Source organism: Otolemur garnettii, unplaced genomic scaffold, assembly GCF_000181295.1.
Source record: "Otolemur garnettii isolate 467f Iridium unplaced genomic scaffold, OtoGar3 scaffold00197, whole genome shotgun sequence".
NCBI lineage: Eukaryota > Metazoa > Chordata > Mammalia > Primates > Galagidae > Otolemur > Otolemur garnettii.
Window position 1 is genome coordinate 775,319 of NW_003852592.1, and position 23,747 is coordinate 799,065.

A 23,747-nucleotide genomic window follows, 5' to 3' on the forward strand; every position below is an offset into this window, starting at 1 on the left:
TGTGCGCGGTTCAACTTGCTCCGCTGATTGGTATCGCTGGGAGGGCTTCACTTATCTCTGTCCAGGTGGATTTTATGTTTCTTGATTTTTGTGTATCTCAAAACTTTTGTAATGACCCATGTATAAATGGCTATAACCCTGCTGATTCCCCTAGGGGCCTGGGGGAAGATTGAAGTTGGGCTCTTCTTGACTGAGGCCAAACTCAGACGCCTCCCTGTGACCGGCCCTCTGTGTGTGCTGAGGGCTCTCATTTTCCAGGGCTTGTTGAAATGAGGCCGTTTTGTGGAGTGGTCGGAGTTTGGAGTCTGACCCTTTCATTTACTTACTCTTCCTCTTAGGCAAGATGCTGCACCCCTGTTTCCTTTGTGTAAAATGGGAAAATGGTGGGACCAGCACGGGTGGGATTGTGCTCAGGGCAAAGTGCACTCAGGACGGTGCTCTACGAGGGCGTGGAGGCCATTCCTGTTCAGGGGTCCGCAGTATTTGTGATTTTCACAGCAGTCTTAAGAAGGGGTACAGAGAGCCCTTTAGTGGGAAACTGAGGTTTAGAGCAGGCACCCAGCTTCCCCTAGCCCCTGCAGGGTCAGTTTGCTGTGTCCCAGATCTCTGTTCTCTCTGTGGCTCAGAGAAGAGCCTGATCCCCAAAGTGAAATTCCTCCCAGCTGTGGCCACATGGCTGCCTCTGCAGATGGGATTTGTAATTGTCAGTTTGATACGCGTGGCTCCTGCTCCATGGGTGCAGATGGCCGAGCATGGCAGGAGCGTGAAGGACAGCCTTAAATAGACATGCTAGTTACACACTGAAGCTGAGAGTTGCTGAGGCCGGTAAAGAAAGAGACCTGAGAGGCTGCTGGGAGTTACACATCGGGCTTGGTGGCCCCTCTCCCCACCCTCAGGCTGTGCCTGCCAATCTCTTGCCCTTGGGGCTCTTTTTTAACCAAACCCGTAATTATCCAGGGTATTAGCTGGTCTCATCCAGGCGGTGCCAGGGACCCCTTGTGGTCCCTACCGTAGCCACCCAGGGAGACAGCCAAGTAGCCACATTCCCAGAAGATCCTTGAACAAGAAACTCTCCCTGGGCAGAACTCTTTGTAGTTCCCATGGGAATAGGCAGGCAGACAGGAAAGGTGAGAAGTACAGCCTCCTTCCAGCTCTCTGGGTGGGGCAGGGCAGCAATGGGTGTCCCTCCACGGGGACTCTGAGGCGGGCAGCTGCCGGCTGCCTTCTAGCTCATTCTGACAGCTCTGGCAGCTGCTTTGGGAGCTAAAATTATAGACGCCTGATGTCACCCAGGCAGGAGGGCAGGGCCTGGGCTGCCCAGCAGGAAGAACACTCAGGCCAGGTTGTGCCAGCCAAACAGGCCATTCCAGAGAGGGCACATTCAGTGTCCTACCCAGGACAAGAAAGTGAGAGACTGAGAGAACAAACCAGGGGGCGAGCGAGGGCACGGGTGGCGTCCCCAGGGGACTCAGGAGCCCGGGAGCAGAATGAGAGGCTGTGCTCCCACCTCGGCCAGGCCTCTGGCTCCCCTGGTCCTCGGAGGGCCAGGCCAGTGAGCGGGCCGTGAGGATGTGGACGTTCGTCACACAGCTCCTGGTCAGCCTGGTGCTGCTGGGCTTCTTCCTGGTCAGCTGTCAGAATGTGATGCACATCGTCAGGGGCTCCCTGCGCTTCGTGCTGAAGCAGCTGCACCAGGAGCTGGACAAGGAGCTGGGGGAGGGCGAGGGCCTGAGCGCCGACGAGGAGACCGTCTCCAGCAGGGTGGTCCGGCGGCGGGTCTTCCTGAAGGTGACGCAGCGCCGAGGGGACACTACCCTGCACGGAGACAGCTGGGGAAGTGCTGGGAGGAGAGGGCTGGGAGGCTCCATCCTGGGAGCCAGAGCCGTGCGGTGCCCACTTGGTGTGGCTCTGCTACTGCCACCCGCTGGCTTTGGGATTATGGGCAGGCCACACTCCAGGTAATGCTGTCCGTGGAAGGACCTTCTAAGCTGTGTGTTGCCTTAAAAATATAAAACAGTCGTGCCTCCCTTTGCCTCTCAGGGCCACCTGTCAAATTTGTAGCGTGGCCCCCATTTTGCCGTCCCCAGGTGATCTCCTGAGGCTCCACTACGCTAAGCCCTGGGGAGCTCTGGGCCATCCATCCTCCAGGGCCCCAGGGCCCTGGGGCATTGCTCACATTCCAGGAGGCCCTGGCTTGGCCACTGCACAGAGAGAGGTTGGAGTTCCTGTGAGGGGCTGGAGCTCCCATGAGGGGCTGGAGCTCCAAGGGGGGCTGGAGCTCTTGTGAGGGGCTGGAGCTCCAAGGGGGCTGGAACTCTTGTGAGGTACTGGAGCTCCGAGGGGGCTGCAGCTTCTGTGAGGGGCTGCAGCTTCTTTGAGGGGCTGGAGCACAGAGGGGGCTGCAGCTCCTGTGAGGGGCTTCCTGGAACGAGGCCATTGCGGCTGCCGCTGGTCTATCTCCTCCTCCCTCCTCCCCCCAGTCTCTCCTCCCAGTGCTCACTTCCCCATCATGAGAGCTCTCCCTTTCTCTAATTCCAGGGGAATGAGCTTCAGAATATTCCAGAGGAGCAGGTGACAGAGGAACAGTTCACGGATGAGCAGGGCAACATCGTCACCAAGAAGGTGGGTGAGGGGGTCCCCCTGAGCTGGTGGGGGGCAGGTGGACCAGCAGCTAAAAGGCGGCAGAGCTCAACCCCAGCTTCTGGCTGACACCCCAAGCGTGGGGTAAGGCCTTCACTAGTCAGCATGGACAGCTCAGGGGTTTTTGATCATGGCTGTCCAGACATGGTGCCTTGTCTGAGTCGCCCTGAATAGGTCCTACCACTATGATGGTCCCAACCTACCAGAACCTCCTTGAATAGAAAGGATGTGGGCATTCACTGAGATAATGATTCAAGTACCAGGCACCAAGCTAGCCATGGGCAGTGGGGAGAAGGAGCAAGGGAGGCCTGAAACAGGCTAGGGCACCACCCACCCCACACAGGTGAGCCCCACGGGTCTGTCCTCCTCCCGCACTGTGAGCTGCCGGCAGGGACCGTGTCTTTCTCACGTTTTCCCCTCCTGTGCCCACGTGGTGGGTGCAAAGGGAAGGATTGTTTGAATATTTGGCTGAGGCTTGTAATCCCAACACTCTGGGAGGCCACGCAGGAGGATCACTTCAGCTCAGGAGATTGAGACCAGTCTGGACAAGGGCAAGAACCCATCTCTACTAAAAATAGAAAAAATAGCCAGGCATCGTGGAGGACACCTGTAGTCCCAGCTACTCGGGAGGCTGAGGCAAGAGAATTAATTGCTTGAGCCCGAGTTTGAGGTTGCTGTAAGCTGTGACACCACAGCACTCTAGTCAGGGAGACAGAGTGAGTATGAGTCTCAAAAAGTCTTCATTTTGGAGGGCAATGGCCAAGTTCAGCAGCCACGGGTCTTTCTGGATGTTTGGATGAGTACTGAATAAGAGAATGGGTGAACTGAACCAAGTTACCATAGATGGAAAGACGTGCCCTCTGCCCAGGCTCCTAGAAGGAGAATGGGAAGATGGCACAAGCTTCCCCAGGACCCAGAGGCAGAGGCCATGCTGAGGAGCCCAGATGGAGGTCACACTCAGGTCATCAATGAAACCTGCCAAGAACTTTCCCCAGATTCCAGCCCCTCTAGGGTCTTGCCGCAAGGGCCCTCTCTATAACCCTTCAAGGCAGGGCCCCTGGGACAAAGCTGCCATTCCCTGGGCCTCATTCCTGGGTCTTTTTTTTTTTTTTTTTTTGAGACAGATCCTCAAGCTGTCCCCCTGGGTAGAGTGCTGTGGCATCACAACTCACAGCAACCTCCAACTCCTGGGCTTAAGCGAGTCTCCTGCCTCCGCCTCCCAAGTAGCTGGGACCACAGGCGCCTGCCACGATGCCTGGCTATTTTTTTTTTTTTTTGGTTGCAGCCGTCATTGTTAATTGGTGGGCCTGGGCTGGATTCGAACCTGCCACCTTAGGTGTATATGGCTGGCACCTTAGCCACCTGAGCCACAGGTGCCGAGCCCATTCCTGGGTCTTGCTCTCTTCAAGCTCTGATGATGGCCTGACCAGCTGCCCCTGCCCGCTCTCTTCTAGACCATTCGCAAGGTTGTCCGGCAGATAGAGCCGTCCGGTGCTGGTGATGGCCTGGAGCATGAGGAGGTGATTGTGCAGGGCCCCCCGGAGAATCCCAGAGAGCTGGAGGCCGATGTTGATTACTTTATGAGACATGACAAGGTACTGAATGGCCTCGCTCCCCTGTGGCCCCAGCACCTCCACTGCTGTCTGGCTCTGCCCAACCCCCCTCGGGGCTCCATCTGCCTGGCACCCCCACTCACCTTCTTTTCAGACTCTCTTTCCCTCAAGCCTCCCTTCCTCCCTGGTGGACAGCGTTCCCACCACCCTTCCTGCACTCCTCTTGGTCTGTTCCTGTGTGATCTTTGATTCTGTCTGTTTGCCTCTGTGACTGGTCCTGCGTCTGTCTCTGCTGCTGTCTCCAGGTGGAGCTGAGAGGGGGCAGCCTACAGCCGGACCTGATAGAGGGCAGGAAGGGGGCTCAGATAGTGAAGCGGGCCAGCCTAAAAAGGGGGAAGCAGTGACCCACGCCTCTCTCCTGGGAATAGCCTCTCGGGAGGTAATGTGGTCCTTCTCATACCTTCTGCATGGCCTGGTCCCTGGGGGAGAAGCTCTCACTGTCTCGGCTGGCCCCTTCCACCTGCTCCCTGCATGCTATAGGATGGACAGCCTGTTGTGTGCTCCTGGGACTTAGACTCTCCCTTCCCAACCTCCTGACTGCATCTGAGCTCTGACTTCCTGGTCAAGACCATAGTCACTAACCTCTGCTCATCAGGGAGAACAAAATGTTCGAAAAAATTCTTGAAAAAATGCTTTCTGATGAGCCAGTGTACTCTGTAAATCCACACAGTGATGTTACCCCAGAACCCAAGCAGTGGCAATCTAGAGGCAAGGGGACAGGGCCCTTGCCCTGAAGAGGATGGAGGAGTCTGTCCAGCCAATATGTTCCCACTAAGCGCCCAGAGAGCAGAGACTGAGGGCTGGGCTGGGCTGGAGCACAGTGGGACTCCAGGTCCAAGAGCCAGCCCAGCCCACACCTAAATTCTCCCTCCTCAGGGAGGGACTAAGGGGTGGATGGCATTCTCTCAGCACATCGGGAGGACCATCAGGGCTGGGCCAGGACCACAGTGCATGCTGCGTGTGAGCATGGGGCCGTGTGGCCAGCAGCAAGGGTGTGCCATGCTTCAAGGGAGGATCTCCAGGGGCTTGTGTGGTGGTGATGGTGCTAGGGGCTTCGGCGGCCAGCTCTGATCCTGTCCTCCCTGAGGGATCCTGTACTGAGCTGCCCCGAGGCCCTCCATTGCGCCCAGCTCGGGGCAGCTCAGTACAGGGTGCATCGGGGCAGGAGCGAGCAGGGAGCACCGCCCGGGCCGTCCCGGGGCCAGGCAGCGAGTCAGCACTGGCTTTCTGCATTCAGCAAAAAGCAGGGCCGCTGCCTCCCGAGCCCCCAAAGTGCTGACTCTGGCCTTCCTGATATATCTCAGCACTTGGGCAAAAAGAGGACTGGCGGATTCAGTTGCAGGATAAAATTAGACTGACTCCTCAGCAGCTTAAAGAGGTCACAGCGTTAACCCTGGAGCTGCCAGGGGGTCCCAACAGGCTGCTGGTTTAGAAGGCAGTGATTGGCTACAGTTGGGTCTTGGAAATAATCTAAAGGTGCAAATAATTTTTAAATCAGAGAGGGAAAGGAAAGGAATGTTCTTCTGTCTGCCCCGTCTTCCACCGCAGCGGCAGCAGCTGCAGCGTCACTAACATCTGAGTGTTTAGCTCCATTTCTGCTGATGTTCCAGAGTGGGAGAGGCACCCTAGAAGCCAAGCAGTAAGGGAAGGAGGGAACTTGGAATTTTTTTTTTTTTTAATTTGCTGCAGATGATCTGCAAAGGGCCTGAAGCCCCCACAGGTGATTAGGGCCCTGACCGCAGTGCTGGGCCCTCTGCCACAAAAGGCAAGAGGAAGTGTGTGGTTGGCAGGGAGTGACAAGGGGGGCAAGTGTAAAGCTTTCTACCTCCCGGCCAGAACAAGGGCTGCAGAGAAGACAGGTGAGGGGCTGAAGGCTCCCTGGGCTGTAATATTTAGTTAAATATTTACCCCACCCCCTCTAAACCACGTACAATTGATCTTTGTTGCTGAAATTTATTTGTTGCCCCAAACCCTACAATCACCGTGCTTTTACCGTCATTCAGGAGCACGCAGAATTTTGAGTGGCATATCCGCAGCGGAGGTTGAATGAGGTAGTGGCCTTCTCCCTTCTGACTGCAGCTCTGAGACTGTAAACAAGGGTCCTGTTGTCCTTCTTGTGGTCTGTTTAGGGCCATACATTTTTGCATCATGTTTTTAGTTGGCGTTTTTTTTTCTTGGCTGGTTAAAATGCCTCCTGAGGGCGGGGCTGGAATGCTATTTGCTTTCAAGGGGAGACGGCTGTGCTACCCCCTGGGAGGGAGGACTCCTGTTAGGTGAGCTCTACTCAGAGACAAGCTGCACGGTGGTGGAGAGGTCGCCGTTAATGAATCAACCACATATATGCAATAAGTGTCTTTAAACAGAAATGCACACAGAGCAAAGTTACATGTTCATCCATTGATTAAAATGTGACCAGAGGCTCAAAGGAACCCAACCTTGCAATGCCCATAGAAGCAGCTGTTCCATATTTGCTAATTCAGTGTTCACAGCAATTTTATAAGAACATATTAATAATATGAATAGATATTGAGATAATATCTCAATAATATCTCAGATAATGAGAATCGCTGTTTCAGAGAGGGAGAGGGAAGCCAGGCGGTCTAGATCCAAGGCCCGCCTCCTCTTCCTACGTGGGGTGACCTTACACCAGTCGTTAGCTGCCCTTAGCTTCCGTCTCCTCCAGGGAGGATGGAAACAGTCCCTGCTGTGTGTGCTATACTCCGATAAAGTATAAGCATGATGATGGGGCGGAGTAAACAGGAAGGCGTGTGCCCCGGCACTCGTTTGTTTGTGACGCAGGTTCCTTGTCCACAAAAGAGCAGTCTGGCCACTGCCTCCCTTCCAAGGTGGTGGTGGTGGTGGCCCATGGCATTTCTCAAAGGACTGGCCACTTCCCTGCATCACAGCTTTGTCCTTGCTAAAATACGTTGCTGGTCCCTGCCCCAGACCTGCTGAGTCAAAATTCTGGGACTCAGGATTCTGAGGCAAACTCCTCAACTGATTTTGACATATGCAGAAGATTGAGTTATTAGGACTCTGCTCTCCCTCCCAAACCTCCTAGACGGGATGTGGCTCAGTTGTAGACTTTATATCTAAAAGGTAAACTAAAAAGAAAGAGGGATTGAGCTTGTTTAAAGATGTGGAACGCCCCCAAAGGGCAGGACCTAGTGGACAGAGCTGCCCATTCTGAGACCAAACCGTCACTAGGTGTTGGGAAGGGCTTCGCACCTGTGGCCTGGCCGGGGCCTGGGCGTTTAAGGTGCTGTTCAGTGGAGACACGCCGGGTTGGGGCAGACAGTAGCAGGTGGTGGGTTTTGCTTTGTGTCCAAGCATTTAGGTACATGTCTGAGGGTGTCAGTGCTGCCAGGGACAGTGTGTGGGAGGTGGCCGGGAGGGCTGGAGCAGCCCCCCCCCCCCCGGTAGCCCTGCGCATCACCAGGAGTCCGGGCAGGACCCTGTTCTTAGCACTCCTCTGTGTCTGTCCAGTTCTGCCTTCTGGCATGTTCTGGAAAGCTACAGAAAAGTCCCCCCTTTTTTGTTTTGTTTTCCTTTTTAAGAGATGCTTTCCATTTAGACACTGCAATTGAAGACTTGCATCTGCTCTGATGATGGACTATTTAAATCATTTTCAAGATTAACCCAGCATGTCCATGGGAGGAGGTGGGGCGGCAGGTGCACTGTGGAGCTGGGTCCACTCTCTCTGCCCAGCCCTCCACGCACATCAGAGCTGCCTAGGGGGAGGACAGAGCCGTGAGCACTGGCACAGGTGGGGACAGGGATAGCAGCACAGGCAGGGAACTGAGCACAGGGCACAGCCACCAAGAGTTGAAGGGGCTCATTTGTAAGCATTTTAAAGGGTGAGCCCTTTCTCAGAGGGGACCCAGGGAAGAACCCCCGTAAAGATCAAAAGTCCCCGGTGGAGCCTGCTTGCCCCAACACTGGGCCTCTGCGTCTCAGCTCACCCAGACTGCTCAGGGAGGAACTTGCTCCTGCATGTGGTGCCTGGGCAGCAAAGTACGTGGGAGGCCTTGGCCTGTCTTTCCCAAGCCCACGAACCCTGCATAGCCTCTTATTTGAGGAAGGCTGGGAACTACGGGGAATGTCTCAAGGCTGCTCCCACACTCTGTACCGGGAGTGTTGATGATCCAGCCAAGGAAGTGTCCAGGTGCAGAGAAGGGCAGATACACAGGGACAGTGGCATTTCCAGAGAGCCAGACCTTGTTCCCATTCTCCGAACGGGTCCTGCCACATGCACTTTATGTGTCTGCTGGTTCTCTTAAACACCATTTCTAGCAGTGAGGAGGTGCGATTATTGCCCTTACTTTACACCAGAGGAGACTGAGTCACAGAGCAGGTAAGGTCCTTGACTGAGGTCAGGTGGCCCAGGATTTGAACCGCAGCAGTTTGTCTGCAGAGCTCATGCTGTCACCCCTGGACTCTGTGATCTCCCTAAACAAAAGGCAGTGGCAGGAAAGACAGCTCCCAGTGTGGAGCGGCGGTGCCCCCCGATGGCAGGTGGAACTCACAGGGGAGAGTGGAGGGTGGCCTTGACAGGGAGTGGGGCATTGCATGTGCCACGGCGTGGAGGAGACGGGTCAGCACGGAAGCCCCCCCACTCAGGGAATGGCTCTGCCAAGCCAGGCAGCAGCGGCAGTCCTGGTCTCCCAGCCACACAACAGCCCTTGGCAAGGAACCCAGTGCCACCCTCCTGTCCCTGGAGAACCACTGGACTGTCCTATTCTCCTGGGTCCCCTCTGGCAACCCTCCCACCCCTGTCCCCTGCAGGGCCCGAGGGGGCTCCATCTGTGGGAAGGCTCTGCCTCCTAACAAGCTCCTGTCACTCTGCACCCCGGGGGCCGTCAGCCCCTGCTTGCTGAAGCAACCCCCTGTCCCCGTCAGTCCCAAGGCCCCTACAGACAGAACTTGAGGGGCTTGACTTGAAAACATGGAGTTTCCAGCCCAGCTTAGAGGGTGAGGCGCCGTGAGGAAGGAAAGCTGTCTGTCTCCTGTTGGCTCTGAGCTGTAGAGTGTGGACGTGGTTCCTCAGGCTCAGCTGTCCAGGGAGGACATAGCTGCTTCTTTGCACCTCTCTGCTATGGCGGAGGCCGTCCACCCAAGGGGAATGGGGACAGGAGCCAGAGGCACCTGATAGGAAGAACTGGGATCAGAGCTGCGGGGCTCTGTCACCCCTGGAGGCCATGAGCTCCACCCTGGAGTCCAGCGCTGGCACATGGCAGACAGCAGTGCATGTGGGTGGGACCAGATGGAGAGAGTGAAGGGCGCTGCTGCCTCAGCATACCCCTTTTTTGGCATAGGCCTCAGCTCATGGAAATGGCCACATCCTCAGTACAAGGATGTACACACAGGAGCTTCTCCCCAGGTGGCCACATAGGCAGGGGAGGGCATGGAGCACAGTGCTCCCCTCACCCACTCAGGAAGGTTCCCCAGGGAGCTCACCCACTAGGCTAGAAGCTCCTGGAGGCCTGCACAGCTCTGAGAGGCCTCCTCTGGGCAGGGAAGCAGAGGAAGGAGGGCTGGCATGTCAGGAAGGCAGGGGCCTGCAGGTGCAGCAGCTTTGTACTTGGCCCTGCTTGGGGAGACGGCTTTTCCTGAGTCGGACCTGGCCTTAGCAGCTAATGCAAAACTCCGTGGGGTTTTTGCTGGGAGGGAGTTGCTTCTTTATATTCTAAGTGACCCTTTCTATCTTTGTGTCCCTCAGGACCACACCTCGACGCCCAACCCCTGAACTCCACACACTCTGCCATGCACACTGAGGAGAACTGGACCCAAGGGTGACGGAAGCGGGGCACCTGCCCCTCTAGGCTGCGGCATGATCTCCGTAAGGGACGTCCTCCCGTCCCCTGTCCGCATGAGCGGCTGACTGTACACGCACGACCCACAGCCTTCCATCCCGCCTCTAGCAACAACACGGTCTCTCTGTCGGGAACCAGGACAGAAGCAGCACGAGCGGGGAGAAAGAGGGAGAGAAGACAGCGCTCGCTCCAGGGAGCGTGGGGATGCAGAAGTGAATAACAAGGGCTTTTTTATGGCTGGGGATGGTTTTGGGGTTTGTTTTGTTTTTAAATCGTTTTAATTTTGACTTCGTACAGGGTACTGTTTTTTCAACCTCATCTGTCAGAAATCCATGTAGGCTTCCTAGAAAGAAAAACAAAATGAAAACTAAGCATGAAATCAGTTCGGAGGTGTCCGCACCTTAATCTCCTGCCCGCATCCACCAGCCTCCCCCTCCCCACACGGTCATTCTGTTGGTGACAGTCCCTCCACGACCCGGTGGATGCTTTCCCCAGATCGCCCATATGACATTCAGGACACACACACACATGCAGCCCCCCTCCCCTCTGCTCGGTACACACAGATTTTACTGTGACACCCGAAGCTGTATAGTATCTTCGTGTGGATAAACTAGAATTTTTTTTTATGTTGTCTCTTTCTACCAATTTCAGTATTAATCATCTTCCAATGGAAAATCATTACCTTCAGAGTACATTTGGGGTTCCTTGTGTTAGGGACGTAGGAATGTGAGGCGAGGACCCCCAGACTTGCTTTAGGGCTAGAGGGAGCTGGTGCCAGGCCTGGAAAGGTCCTCTCTCTCAGGCGGTGCAGGCAGCAGCGTCCCAGGATTGCACCAGCATGTTCACTAGAGATGAGGTTTTCTATACCTTCAAGCACTATGTCATAGTCGGTGTTCAAAGTGTAAACTGTACAGTAATCAGCCTTGTGTATATGAAAACAATAACTACTATGCAAACCAGTAGAACACTTTAGCGGTATGTACCAAGCACTGAGAGCTCGGCTCCTGAGGACCTCTCCAGGCTGCAGGAGCGGGAGCTCGCCTGTCTCAGTGAAAGAGGAAGGGAGCAGGGCCAGCGAGTGCACCTGCCAGCTCCTAGAAGTCAGGGCCGCCCCAAAGTCTCCCAGAGCGAACTTGGTGCTCTAAGTCCAGGCAGCCCATAGGCTGGGGGGCTTGGGCGCAGGCACAAGGCTCCAGGCTGGACGGCCTCCCTGCCTGTGCTGTGATCAAGCCCTCCCCTCCCCGTTGCTTGGAGAGGTGAGCAAGGGGACCGTCCTGACTGAGTGCCTGGTGGGAGCAGAGCTGAGGAGGACGCCTGCTGACCACCCAGGCTCTGGGTCCAGGCAGGAAGGAAACAGACCGCTGGCCGTCCTTCGCCTCGGTGCCATCAGGGAAGAGCCTTACAGTTCCACTAGAGCCTCCTTGGGGGAGGCCCAATCAGCACAATCGTCCCGCGGGGCGCCTCTGGAGCCAGGAGAGAGGCGGGCAGGCTCTTCCCGCTCCCAGAGCCGCTGGGGTGGATGGCTGCCACCTTCTGCCCTGCCGCTCTTCGGAGGTGTCCTCTGGACACACTCAAACCTTCCAAGTAGCACAGAAGCCCCCTCCCTGCCTGAGGCCAGACAGCCTGCCCTGCGGCCATCCCTGACCTGCGGGGGGCCGACGGGGCTGACTCTGCCTTCCCCGCGGGGCACAGGCGACAGCAGGTCCTGACTTGGCCCTCCGTGGCCCCTCTGCCTCCTCATGTCCCCTGGAGCAGAGGGGCCACGGCCTTCCCCACCCCCGGAAGGGAGCAGAGGCGCCCCGCCCCGGGCACCCGGGGTGATGTTGCCCTGCCCACTGGCTCTGGGGCACAGCAAGAGGGGCGCGTGTGGTGGCACCGACGCGGTGATGGCCCCCGGAAGACGGGCACAGGGCTAGCCTCCCCCGCTGCACCCCGCACCTCCGGCCCAGGGCAGCCCAACCCAGTAGCCCCTCTTAGCGCCGTGGCTCCAGGCTAAGCTTTGGCACCTCCGCCCCGCCTGGCATGGCTGCACGCCCGGCTGCTATTAGGAGCTGTTAGGGGAGGAGTGGGGGTCTCCACACGATGCCTAGAGAATGCTGCAGTCTGCACATTAGACGCTTTTTAGAAGTTTTGAAATTACCTTGATTTTTTAATTGTTATGAAAATAAACCTTTTCTTGACTCTCTCCCACATGCTCCGTTACTGGGAGAAAATCCCCCTCCCCACTCTGATGTATAGACCATTGTCCCTACACCAGCTGAACCAGTGTCAAAATTAATAAAGAAACTGACTCATGGCACAGGGCTCCATCTCTCCTTTCCGCAGGTCTTTGGGAGCTTGTGGTGCTGAGGCAGGGGCAAAGCCTGGGTTGGGGTGTGGAGTCTGTGGGTGAGACGCGTCGGCAGAGCACCAGGGTTGGGGGCAAGCAATGCCCTGCTTCCTAGAAGCCTGGACACTCCTTAATTAGGACCACCCACCCTGGAAGACCCTCTGAGAGTTGGCAAAGCAAATTCCTGTCCCATCTAATGGCTACCATGAGATGGGGGGAAGTTGGGGGTCGTGGGAGGGGACCCCACCAGGGTACCTGCCCAGGCTCACCACTGGCACGCAGTGAGGCCTCCCAGCACTCCCTGTGAAGGTGTCTAGGCCCTGTGTTCAATGTCATTCAAAGTTCAAGAACTTGCTCTTGCTATAGAGAGAAAATAGTCCTTTTCCTAGCATTTCTTGCAAGGCTGTTTACCAAGCTGGCCTCAGTTTCCTTGTCTGTGAAATGGGGGAATAGATTTGGCCATTGCAAAAGTCACTTCAGTTTGTCATCCTGGGGTTCCCAGATAACAACACCTTTGTCAGACATGGCATCAGTTAAGAATGAAATTACTTGTTGCACCTTCCTTGTCTTTAAAATCTCAATCATGAGGGGTGACCAAGTCACAGTCCCAAGGTCCTCAAAGAACCCCCCCGCCCCCAGTTCCTATCCCAATGCACGCCTCTCCCAGAGTCAGCAAGGCCACTCAGGCTAGTGGGCCAAGCCCTGCTGAGTCCCCTGCAGGGGACTTTTTAAAACGCAGCTTCAGAATCACAGTTGCCTGAGTAGGGTCTGGTGGCCACACTGGGGATCAGAACTAAGTTCCCCAATGGTTGTCATGCATAGCCTGGTAACAAAGCCAACTGAGATGGTTAAGAAGCTTTTTTTCTTATCTTGTTTTTAATCCAAACTTATGAAAAGTCACCTCCACACCCTTTGTGGAGGCCCCCCCTTGCATTAACATAAATCATCCCTGCCCCCCAGAGCACATAGAAGGACCCCTCTGAGCCCTGGCCCTCCAGTTGAACTCTGGAACCACGGAGAAGGCCAGACGGCCTCCCCGTGCCGAAGCACAGACAGTGGTGGAGACAGCTGAGAGGGTGAGCCCTGCAGAGCCCATGGCCTGGGCAGGAAGGGCTTTGGGGCCACCAGGCAGGGGGTGAGGAGGAGGATGCAGAGGTCATCTGTCTGACAGTCACTATTTTTCCACCATTTTGCATGTTTAGACCAGCGACATGCTAATTTCCATTTTTAGACAAAAACTTCAAAGAAGTTGCCTAATACAAAAAGAACCCAAGTACCTGGAAATTGGGCCCTGACTCCTCTGTACCTCGGTTTCTCTGTTTGTAAAATTAGAGATTGTCCCAGTAGAACTTTGTACATTATAAAAATTTATTAGCAGGAAAAGGGGCATATGGGTGCCCTGCCATTCAATCCAGTCCCACGCTTCAAATATTAGCTAAGTATCAACCAAGTACCCAGCACAGGGCAGTCCTCTGCCAGCTCTCAAGCCCAGGCGCCAAGCCCGATACGACACAGTCACTGCTCCACACAACAAATGTGGAAGGGATTCCAGGGAGCTCAAAGCAGGCAGCCCAGAGGTGGAGGAGAGCACAGGCACCCAGAGCTGGGCAGGGAGACACACACCCTACCACCATCAGAGGGGCCCACTGCCTGGCCCTGGCCAGTAGTCTCCCGACTTGGCCTCTTGAGCCAGCCACCGAAAGCAGGCACTGCCCAGCTCCCATCTACCCATCCCAGCAGCCCTGGGGAGCAGGCAGCTGCCATCTGCTACACGTGGGTGTGTGCACATGAATGGGTGGTAGCAGGTCCACAGTGACCTCTGAGCCCAGCCTCCTCTCCTGCAGGGAGCAGCTTCAGGAACTGGGACTTCCAGCTGCCTCCAGAACCTCCAGGGACCCCCAGACACTCACCTTTTTCTAGGAGCTGGACTTGGACTTGGAGGAAGCAGGTGGACTCTCTGACAATAAACAGAGCTTCTGGAGCTTATTCTCTCTCTCTCTCTCTCTCACACACACACACACACACACACACACACACACACAGAGAGACTGATTTTACAGTCAATCTTTCAAAGTGCAATTTGTCTAGGAAAAGCCAATGTGAGCCCGTGTGGGCTCTGACCAATGGCAGCTCAGCTCTCGCGGCTCAGCCAGTCTTGGGTCTGTATTCTAATGGACCTATCTTTATCAGGGAAATGTGCCTTCTCTGAACTTAAAACTTCTCATGGAGGGTCCCCAGACTCAGAAGCAGAAATAGGGTCTGCACTGAGGCGTGGGGAGCCACCCTCGCCAGGCCAAGGTCGGGCGCAGTTAGGAGCCCTGGGGCGGCTCCCACCTGCCTGGAGCACCTGACTTCCGAGCAGCTGACCTGTGGGTCCCTGGGCCTGCTGGGCCGGATGCTGTAGGGCAGGTATTTCTGACCCTGCCATCGTGCCATGAGATTCTGGGCCAGGACGTGGGGTCTCAGGTGTTAGGAGCCTGGGCCGAAGCCTCTCACCTCCCCTCACCCTGAGCCGGGGACCATGGAGTCCAACCTGCAGGGGTCCTTCCTGCTAAACAGCACCCCACTGGCTCAGTTCTCGGAGATGAAGGCTCCCGTGTGCCAGTACTCCGTGCAGAACTCCTTCTACAAGCTCAGCCCCCCAGGGCTGGGCCCCCAGCTGGCCGCCGGGACCCCCCATGGGATCACGGACATCCTGAGCAGACCGGTGGCCACACCAAACAGCAGCCTCCTGTCCAGCTACCCCCACGTGGCAGGCTTCAGTGGACTCGGATCCCAAGGGGTCTACTACAGCCCGCAGGTAGGAAATTTTTCCAAGCCTGGGAACGAGTACCCCACCCGGACCCGGAACTGCTGGGCGGACACAGGCCCGGACTGGCGCAATGGGCGGCAGTGCAGCAACAGTGAGTACCGGGCAGCCTTCACTGCCCACACCCGCGCCCAGGCTGGGAACAGGGGGCTGGGAGCAGGACTCAGGAGGGGACCCTAGGCCCTCCCATCTACCGCCATCACACAACCCCACTCAGGCACCTGGACTTGTGTCCTCAGCTTGGCACAGGATAGAATTCCTCCCCTCCCAATTCCTCCCCAGCTATACTTGGATGAAGGTGCCACCTCAGTGGCCCTCCAAGGACACCTGGGAGAAGTTCCAGGCCAGACAAGACCCCACAGCTCACACTTGCCCTGTGCGGGGTCTGGCTGGCAACTGACCTCACTTCTGTCCATGCCACCACTCCTCCACCCAAAGCAGACAAACGCTATCCTCCAGGGAGGGAAATGTACCAGCGTCCCCTTCCCAAAGAAGGTGGCACCATTGGGTGGAGCAGAACACACCCTGACCCCATCTAAGTCCTGCCTGCCAGAGGGAGGCAGTGGCCCCCACCTCACTGGGGCTACAGCAGCAGCCCCAACTGCCCAGCCTCTGGGAGCAGCTGCTGAGCTGGGCTGAACCTGGTCCTGGCTGTAGGACGGACTCCGCCCACCCACCCCTGAGCCAGGGTTTTCAGGGAACTGGTATAGGGTGGGCCCGTGGTGCCAGTCAGAGACTAGATGGGGCAGAAGGATGTCCATAGGCAGGCGAGGTTCACCTGGAAGGTAGGAGGTGATAGTGGTGTCAGGAGCCCTCCTGTGCCACCAAGTCCTGTCCAGATCAGGTGGGGGCGGGGTGGAGGGAGCCTCCACTTTTGTCTGATCTCTGGGCTCCCCCACTGGAAGAAGGGGTTTGGGCCAGGCAAGGAAACCCCAGAGCACACCTGCCCTGCCACCCACTACACTACCCAGGTGGTCACACTGACAGCCCACCCCCACTTAACCAGAAATCAGGGGAGGTCCAGGGGTGAAGACCTCCTTTCTTAGAACCTGTGGCCTGGTTTGGGGGTGCTTAAGCCTAGCTGGCTCTCTCTACCTCCATCTCCCCACTCCACAACCCCTCTCTGTACCCTCTTACTCTTCAGTCAGTCACTGGAAAAGATCTAAGAAAGTTGCTGAATTAAGGTGAAAGGAGGCAGGGGCTGGTCTCTCTTCCTCTCTGTGTGCCTCAGTTCCCTAACCTGTCTCTTGAGCTCTCAGACTGCACCCTTTGCACTTGCCTGCAGCTCCTGCCCGAGCAGGCTGCCCTGGCCAGGCTGGGGCCTCCAGACTCCGTGCCCAGAATCCACACAGTGGGTAAAGCCATGTGACTTCTAGGCCTTGGTGGCAACTTAGGACTTGAGACTTTGCCCCTCCCTGGTTTTCTGGAGACCTGGGAAGGTGGGGTCTAGGAGCAAAGAAGTGGCCTTAGGTACCCGGATTATAGATCCAATAAGACCCAGAGAGAAGTTCCCAGGACAGTGTGGAAACTCCTATGGCCCCTCAGGGTCAGTGAACAGTGAGATCTCCAGACAGACAGCCAGGGTACCCTGAGTGTCTACATCCCACAGCAGATGCCACCCCAGAGGTGCCACAGGTGGAAGTCACTGTTGTCTTAATGGCAGGAATGAAGCTCGGGGGAAGGTATCACAATCCCCAGACCTTAGTGGCTTCTCTGCAGAGGGAGAGGCCAGGTCAGGCTGGCATCTTGCGGGTGGTGCACAGTGCCTGGGCTCCCTCCTGCTAACCCACATGTTCTTCCTCCTGCCAGCCCCAGACCCTCTGAGTGACAGCGTCCACAAGAAGAAGCACACCCGACCTACCTTTACGGGACACCAGATCTTTGCCCTGGAGAAAACCTTTGAGCAGACCAAGTACTTGGCTGGCCCCGAGAGGGCGCGGCTGGCATACTCCCTGGGCATGACCGAATCGCAGGTCAAGGTGAGTCTGTGCAGGACAAGGTATCTGCCTTGCAGGGAGGAGTCTGCCAGGACAAGACGCCACTGCAGGGGATAGAGCCGGCCAGGCCATCCCAGCAACTCCCGGCTCCTCAGAGGGAGGTTCTCCCGGCTGCCCACCTAACCCTAGAGCCTGTCACAATTAGCCACAGCAAAAAGCAAGGGTGTCATCCACTGAGCCCGGTCCTGAGGGCCTCACTTCACCCTCAGCAACCTGGGGGTCGGTGTTATTGCTCACTATACAGTTGAAGGTGCGGGCAGTGGGGGCAGAGTTGGGACTCTACACCAGATGCATGGGACGCCAACTCCCCACCCCGCATGACCCCAACTTGGCAGGAAATCCCAAGGGCTGACAGCAGTTTCTGAGCAAGGTGACATTGGGATTCAGGCTTGATCCAACAGCCAGCTAAAGGAGCAGGGTTGGGTTCTCCAGTCCTTAAAATGAAGGCAGCGGTACCCTGTCCTGCTCAAGAGAGCCAGACAGGCGCTCTGGCGTCCGAAGCCCTGTAGCCTATAGGGTCAGGGAGGGAGGACTCCCACCCTGGGGGCCACAGCACAGGAACCTGAAGAGCCACCCAAAATGGTGCAGGAACCTGCCTCTTCTTCCTCAGATTCCCGGGGCCACTTGTCCCACTCTGACGGGAGCTGTCTGCTAAGGGACTCTGGGTGGGGGCCTGAAATCCGTGGAACATTCTCAGCTCCACGAATGGCCTGCCCCTGCCCAGCACAGAGGCAGGTTTGAGGAGGTGCTGGGGGTCCTGGAACCGCCTCCGCTTCCTCACCAGCCACAGATCAGCTCTCTGGGCGAAGGACCCTGGGGCTGGGCAGGGGACATGGTGTGTTCCACCCTCCTCAACTATCCCAAGGATGCACCTTGCTGTTTGCTAGTTGGGGACATTTTCTGTCAAGTTCAGTGAGGCTCTATGAAGCCCAAAGAGAGAGGACAATTGGTAAGCGCGACCTGCTGCTTCCTGCATATGCCACTGTGCCAGCTTCTTCTGCCCACGTGCCAGGTTGGAGGAGGATGAGAGGGCCACGCCGGGGCGGGAAGGACTGCTGCACTCAGGTGTTTTCCATTTCATTTCATTTCATTGCCTCCCGCCCGAAAGGAATGTGAGGCTCATGCAGTCCACGGTGTGCCCAGCCAGGTATTCTACTGTGTACAGACACCAGCCACCCTGCTCTGCCTCCGAGTAGGGTCGCCCCTCAAGAGGCCCTGTGCCTGCTGTAAGTGTGCACATGTGTCGGCACTGTGCAGACGTGTGTGTGCATGCGTGGGACCCTCAATCTCCCCCACCCCAGGTGTGGTTCCAGAACAGGAGGACCAAGTGGCGGAAGAAGAGTGCCCTGGAGCCGTCTTCCTCCACGCCTCGGGCCCAGGGCACCGCAGGGGCGGGCGGGGACCGTGCCGCCTCAGAGACCGAGGACGACGAGTACAACAAGCCGCTGGACCCCGACTCGGACGACGAGAAGATCCGGCTGCTGCTCCGGAAGCACCGCGCGGCCTTCTCGGTGCTCAGCCTGGGTGCGCACAGCGCGTGAGCCACCCCTGCCACGTCCCTGCCAGGCCCGGCTGCTGCAGCCCCTCCCTTCCCCTCCCCACGCTCCTGTGGGGCCAGGAGGAGCACAGGGAGGCCAGTCTAGCTAAAGGAGAGGGAGACAGCCACCTCCAGAGACCTGGAAACCCCTCTACCCCCACCCCCGGGCCCTTCTGTGGGCCTGGCCCTGCCAATTCTAGTCCTGGGAATGCCAGCCATGGTGGGGCACAGGTGCACAGGAGACTACAATGACCCGGCTGTGGGCCCCAGACGGGCTGCTGTGACTCTGCTGCGGGGACAGGGGATCTTCTTTCAGAGGGCTGGGGTCCTGGGCCCAGGTCAGCTGCAGGCTGACAGGAGGGGGCACATCCAGACACACCTCAGACCATTGCACAGGGAAGATCCACTTGGGAGGGCCAGAGCCAAATGTCAGCCCAGGCTGGAGGAAGTCTGCCTGGGAGCAGGACACCAAACAGGCAAGCTCATGGCATAGCCGGAGCTGCAGATGTCCTTGGCCTCCTCGCTCCTTCACCAAGGGCAGGAAGACAAGGAACCCCCGTGGCTGGGAAAGGGGATGGCGGCAGCCGAGAGCCACCCACCTGGGCACCGTTCAATGCTGATGCAAGGACGGCCCCCTGGAGAGAAAGGGGTGTCCAGCTGGGGTCACCAGAACCCCTAGTAGGCAGAAAGGCAGAGAGAAGGAGGGTCCTGGGACAGGGTGTGGGGAGGGGCTGAGCCAGCAGCCTGCCGGGGACACAGCCCTTCCTTCCCCCCCCTCCAAGATTCTCTGGTCTTCTCTGGAGACCAGATCTTGGCGCTGCAGCTGGGTCTGCCGGTGGGCCCTGGGCATGGGTGCCACTTTCTCACCCTGGTGATCCTGAGTGACTGGCAAGAGGGAGGGGCGAGCTGGGGAGGCAGCAGGGTTGATCTTGGAGGAGGAATGTAGCCCCAAAGGGCCCAGACATCTGCCCATCCCCGCTGGCTGGCTTTAAACAAAGAGTAATAATAAAAGTTTCTGAAATCTCCCCAAGACTCATGTGCTTCTGTGAGAAGGAGTGGCAGGAAGCCGGCTTTGGGGTCCGGGAATGCCCGCGATGGGGGGCCTTCCCCAGGGCAGATATCCAGTCTCCTGGGGGTGTGGTGTGCTGGGTGCCCCTGGCAGGTTGCAGGATACTGGTTCATTTGCCATGTCACTGGTATACGCCAGGCATTATCCCAGGTGCTAAGAAACCTAAGACAAAGTTAATGGAATTTTCTAGCCTAGTGGAGGAAATTCTCTGTCGATAATTAGCATCAAAGAAAAGACAGTGGGAGAACCAGAGGGACTGACATGGACAAGGCCCTGCAGGATGCCTGGATTGTGCCACTTGACCCTCAGTAACCCACAATGAGAAAACGGAGGTTAGGAAAGCACCGAGACCAAACCACAGCAGTGGAGAGGCAGCCTCAGAGCGGATCCCAAGGGCCCCTCATCCACTTCCCTGGGTTGCAAAGGGCAGCCCCTCAGTCTTTTCTGTAAACGAGAGGCTGGTGTTAGAAGAACTTCACCCACCCTCCCTACTCCAGCTGTCCACGCAAACTTCAGAAGGTCTAAGGAGGTGCAATCAGCCTGCCCTCTGCCGTCCCAAGACTCCTGGGGACCAGGCCAAGGGGAATGAGGATGGAGTAAGACCCCAGCAGGAGCCTCTCAGAAAGTGGGGCACCCACCCGTCACGGTCCCCTTCATGGGGTCAGAGGACAGGGGCGCATGACAAGAAAATGTAAAGTACGTCTAAGTTCTGCCCCTCAGTCTGTGAGGACGCCCACACTCAGGGGTCTGTCTCTCCAGGAAGGAGAGAAAAGACGGCTTGTAGGAATCCAGCACCGTCTCAGTACAGGCAGGAGCAGGCCACAGACCCCACTCGGCACCCTCACTGGCGTGGGTGTCCCAAGGGGCGCCACGGTGGCTGCAGCAGGAAGAACATCAGCCAGAGAGGACCCAAGACTTGGCCCGGGCTCCAAAGAGGAGAACAGCCCCTATAGAGCGTGCATGACCCTGCAGGCCAGGAGGAGGCTGTGCTATAACCCAGTGTGGAGGAAAACGCCGTGACATAAAAAACGTGCTTGTTTATCTTTTTCTTGGGCATGTTGTACTCTTATCTGCTCTATTACAGCTACAATCCTTGCATGTCTGATTCAGGTCCTTTGGGTCAGCTTACATCAAGGGGAAGGTTTTTCCTGGGAGACATTTGCTGAGCTGCACAAAACCCCCTCGAATCTGAAAGCTCTCGCACACCTGCCACTGGAACCTCTGGGTAAAAGGCTCCAGCCCTTCTAGCAGTTTCCTTTAACCCCACTCCTGCCTCCCATGAGCAGACTGCACAGAGGGGCCAGGAGAGGCAGAGGCGTCACCCCCACTCCCACCTCTGGTCTTCTCTGGAAACCAGATCTGGAGTTGGAAGAAGGGTCAGAGGGGACTGACCCAGATCCCTGAGGGTGACTAGGAACAAGCCTGGCACGCTGCAGGTGTGTGCACGCGTGTCTATGCATGTGCAGGCGTGTGCATTGCCAGAGAGAACACAGCCTGCCTCACTTCACCTGTGATAAAGAAACCATAAGCTGTAGGCCCCCATTTTTAGCCCCAGTCATAGTGGGACTTCTTGTACATTCTGAGTTAAATGAAGAACTTAGAGACATAGACAATGGAACTTCTAGAGACTCACACTCCTCACGGCTCCTCTCCTACCAGCTCTCGGACTTCAGAGACGAGGGGAGCAAAGGGAAGCCACCCTGAGAGCTGCAGGGTCACTCAGACACGCAGCTGAGTAGGTGCCAGCAGGCAGGCCTGGGTGTGGTCACACCACTTGCCTTGGTGGCTTCTGATGTTAGAAGGACCCAGGTCGTGTCTTTAGCAAGTCAAGGGTGAGGGTGGGCAGGGGTCAGTTTCCCCCAGGTCTGGAACCAGGGCCTCCTGATTGCAATAGCAGAAAAGCAGACACAGCACTGGAACCCCACTCTGGGGACTCCCGTGCTCAGGCTACCCTGGGTTTTGGCCCCAGAAACCAACTAACCCCACAGCACAGCAAGGGGAGTGTGGCCTGTTAGAGCCGGGCTCAAACCTGAGCCGCCACCACCATCTCTATCTTCAGGCTTACTGTGTTTTGTTTTTAAAGACAGAGTCTGACTCTGTCACCCTGGGTGGAGTACCCTGATGTCATAGCTCACAACGACCTCAAATTCCTCTTGCCTCAGCCTCCCAAGTAGCTGGGAGTATAGGCGCCTGCCACAACACCAACCTATATTTAGTAGAGATGAGTCTCACTTTGCTCAGGCTGGTCTTGAACTCCTGAGCTCAGTCAATCCACCCTGAACCTTAGTTTGCTTCCCTGTGAAATAGAATGGTTATACAAACCTGCAGAGCGTCTGTGGGATTAGAATTAATGGGTGTGCCCAGGGTGCACAGACAGCAAACTGTCACTCTGTTATTCAAAGAGGGCATTGGAGGCTGCTGTGGTCTGAATGTTTGTGTGCCCCTCAAAAATTCCTATGTTGAAACTTAATTCCCAAGATATTTAGATAGTATTAAGAGGCAACTGGGTCATGAGGATGGAGCTTTCATGGGTGGGATTAGTGCCCTTAGGAAAGGCTTGAGAGAGTGAATTTGGCTCCTTCTGGCCCTTCTACAGTGTGAGAACACAGCATTCAAGGTGTCACCTTGGATGTTGAAAAGGGGTCCTCATGGGGATACCACAGCCTGCAGGAGCCTTGCTCTTGGACCTCCCAGCCCAGGGCTAAATGCAGTGCACAGGCGCATTTCTGAGGGGGAACAGTGCTTTTATGGAAACTGTAGTTGCCTTCAGACTGGGTGCCAGGCCCAGGCAGGGATTCCCAGCACTGTGACACAGTGACATCGCCTGCCTCACTCATGCTAGCATTTGGATGTGAATACCTGAAATGCCTGGCACAGTAACCTCCCTGGGAGCTTGTGAGACACGCAGAATCCCAGGCCCCTTGAATACCTCCTGAATCAGAATCTGCAGAATCTGCTTTTTGACAAGGTTCCCAGCTGCACTCCGAGAACATCAGAGTGGATCTGTTTGTGTGTGTGGATAGCACCGTCAGAGTCCAGAGCCGGATCCAAATAGAGGCTCAATAGAAAGTTACTAGATGGGCGTAGATGAGTGTAGGTGGACATACAGTGTGTGTGTGTAAGAGCCAGAGCAGAGATGCGTTTGTCTGTTCCCTCCAATGCAGGAAGTCCAGGGTGCGGAGACTTCTTCCAGGTGAAGAAGCTGAAGCAGAGGAATTAACCAGACGCCCAGCTGGTCAGGGGTGAGTTGCTCTGTTCCATGCCCTGTGCTGGCCCCACGCTACTGTTTCAACAGCCCGACCTGCCTCTGCTGTTGTTTGTGCACCTTTTATGGACTTGACTTACCGCAGGAAATTTTCAACAATCCATTTGAAATTGGCACATTAAGTCCACTTTATAGCAGGGAACACCGGGCGTGGAGCCCTTGAATAACTTGCCCTATGTCACACAGATTAACCCAGGCAGACTGGGATAATTCTAGCTGGATCACATCATTTCAACCACCCTAAAAACACCATCAAAGGGGATGGAGAGAAGTCTCGTTTGAATTAAGTCTGTGCTATGAATGGGTTTAAAAGAAATGGGTTATAATCATTATGAATGAAAATGTACGAAATCAAAATACAGACCCAGGACCAGCTTTCTGCTGTCCTGGTGGTGCTCACAGCCTGGAAGACCTGCTGCCAGCCAGAGAGGGAGTGTGACACGGCTAGTGCTCGGTGAAGGCCGGTCCCTAAGCAGAGGGACCTCAGGGGGCAGTGGGTAAGAGTGAGAGAGATCATTAACATGCAGCAGCAGCAGCAGCACCATTCACGATTGATCGGCACAATACCATTCCTCAGCACAAACATTACATCCTTCAATGTGTAAGAATGGGCACTAACACAGTGGCACCTGTTTCAGCAAGAATCAGTGTCTAGGCTCGGCGCCTATAGCTCAA

At 56.3% G+C, this 23,747-nt stretch overlaps 2 protein-coding genes across 3 annotated transcripts in view; both read left to right on the top strand.

Annotated features, from left to right (window-relative positions):
* Positions 1 to 9,999, top strand: part of ANK1 (ankyrin 1) — a 194,496-nt gene extending 184,497 nt beyond the window's left edge. Inside the window, exons 42-45 of one of the 2 annotated variants that reach the window (XM_012812235.1) lie at positions 2,214 to 2,221; positions 2,539 to 2,622; positions 4,095 to 4,160; positions 4,499 to 4,597. In XM_012812235.1, coding sequence (XP_012667689.1) covers positions 2,214 to 2,221; positions 2,539 to 2,622; positions 4,095 to 4,160; positions 4,499 to 4,597 — 257 coding nt within the window. Of the gene's footprint in view, positions 1 to 1,569; positions 1,789 to 2,213; positions 2,222 to 2,538; positions 2,623 to 4,094; positions 4,161 to 4,498; positions 4,598 to 9,972 lie in introns of those variants that run through there. The other variant, XM_012812236.2, reaches the window with a different exon arrangement.
* Positions 10,000 to 14,916: 4,917 nt separating this feature from the next.
* Positions 14,917 to 18,742, top strand: NKX6-3 (NK6 homeobox 3). The gene is made up of 3 exons (XM_003801091.1): positions 14,917 to 15,298; positions 17,014 to 17,183; positions 18,503 to 18,742. The coding sequence occupies exons 1-3, from the start codon at positions 14,917 to 14,919 to the stop codon at positions 18,740 to 18,742; spliced, it is 792 nt and encodes a 263-aa protein (XP_003801139.1).
* The last annotated feature ends 5,005 nt before the right edge of the window (positions 18,743 to 23,747 follow it).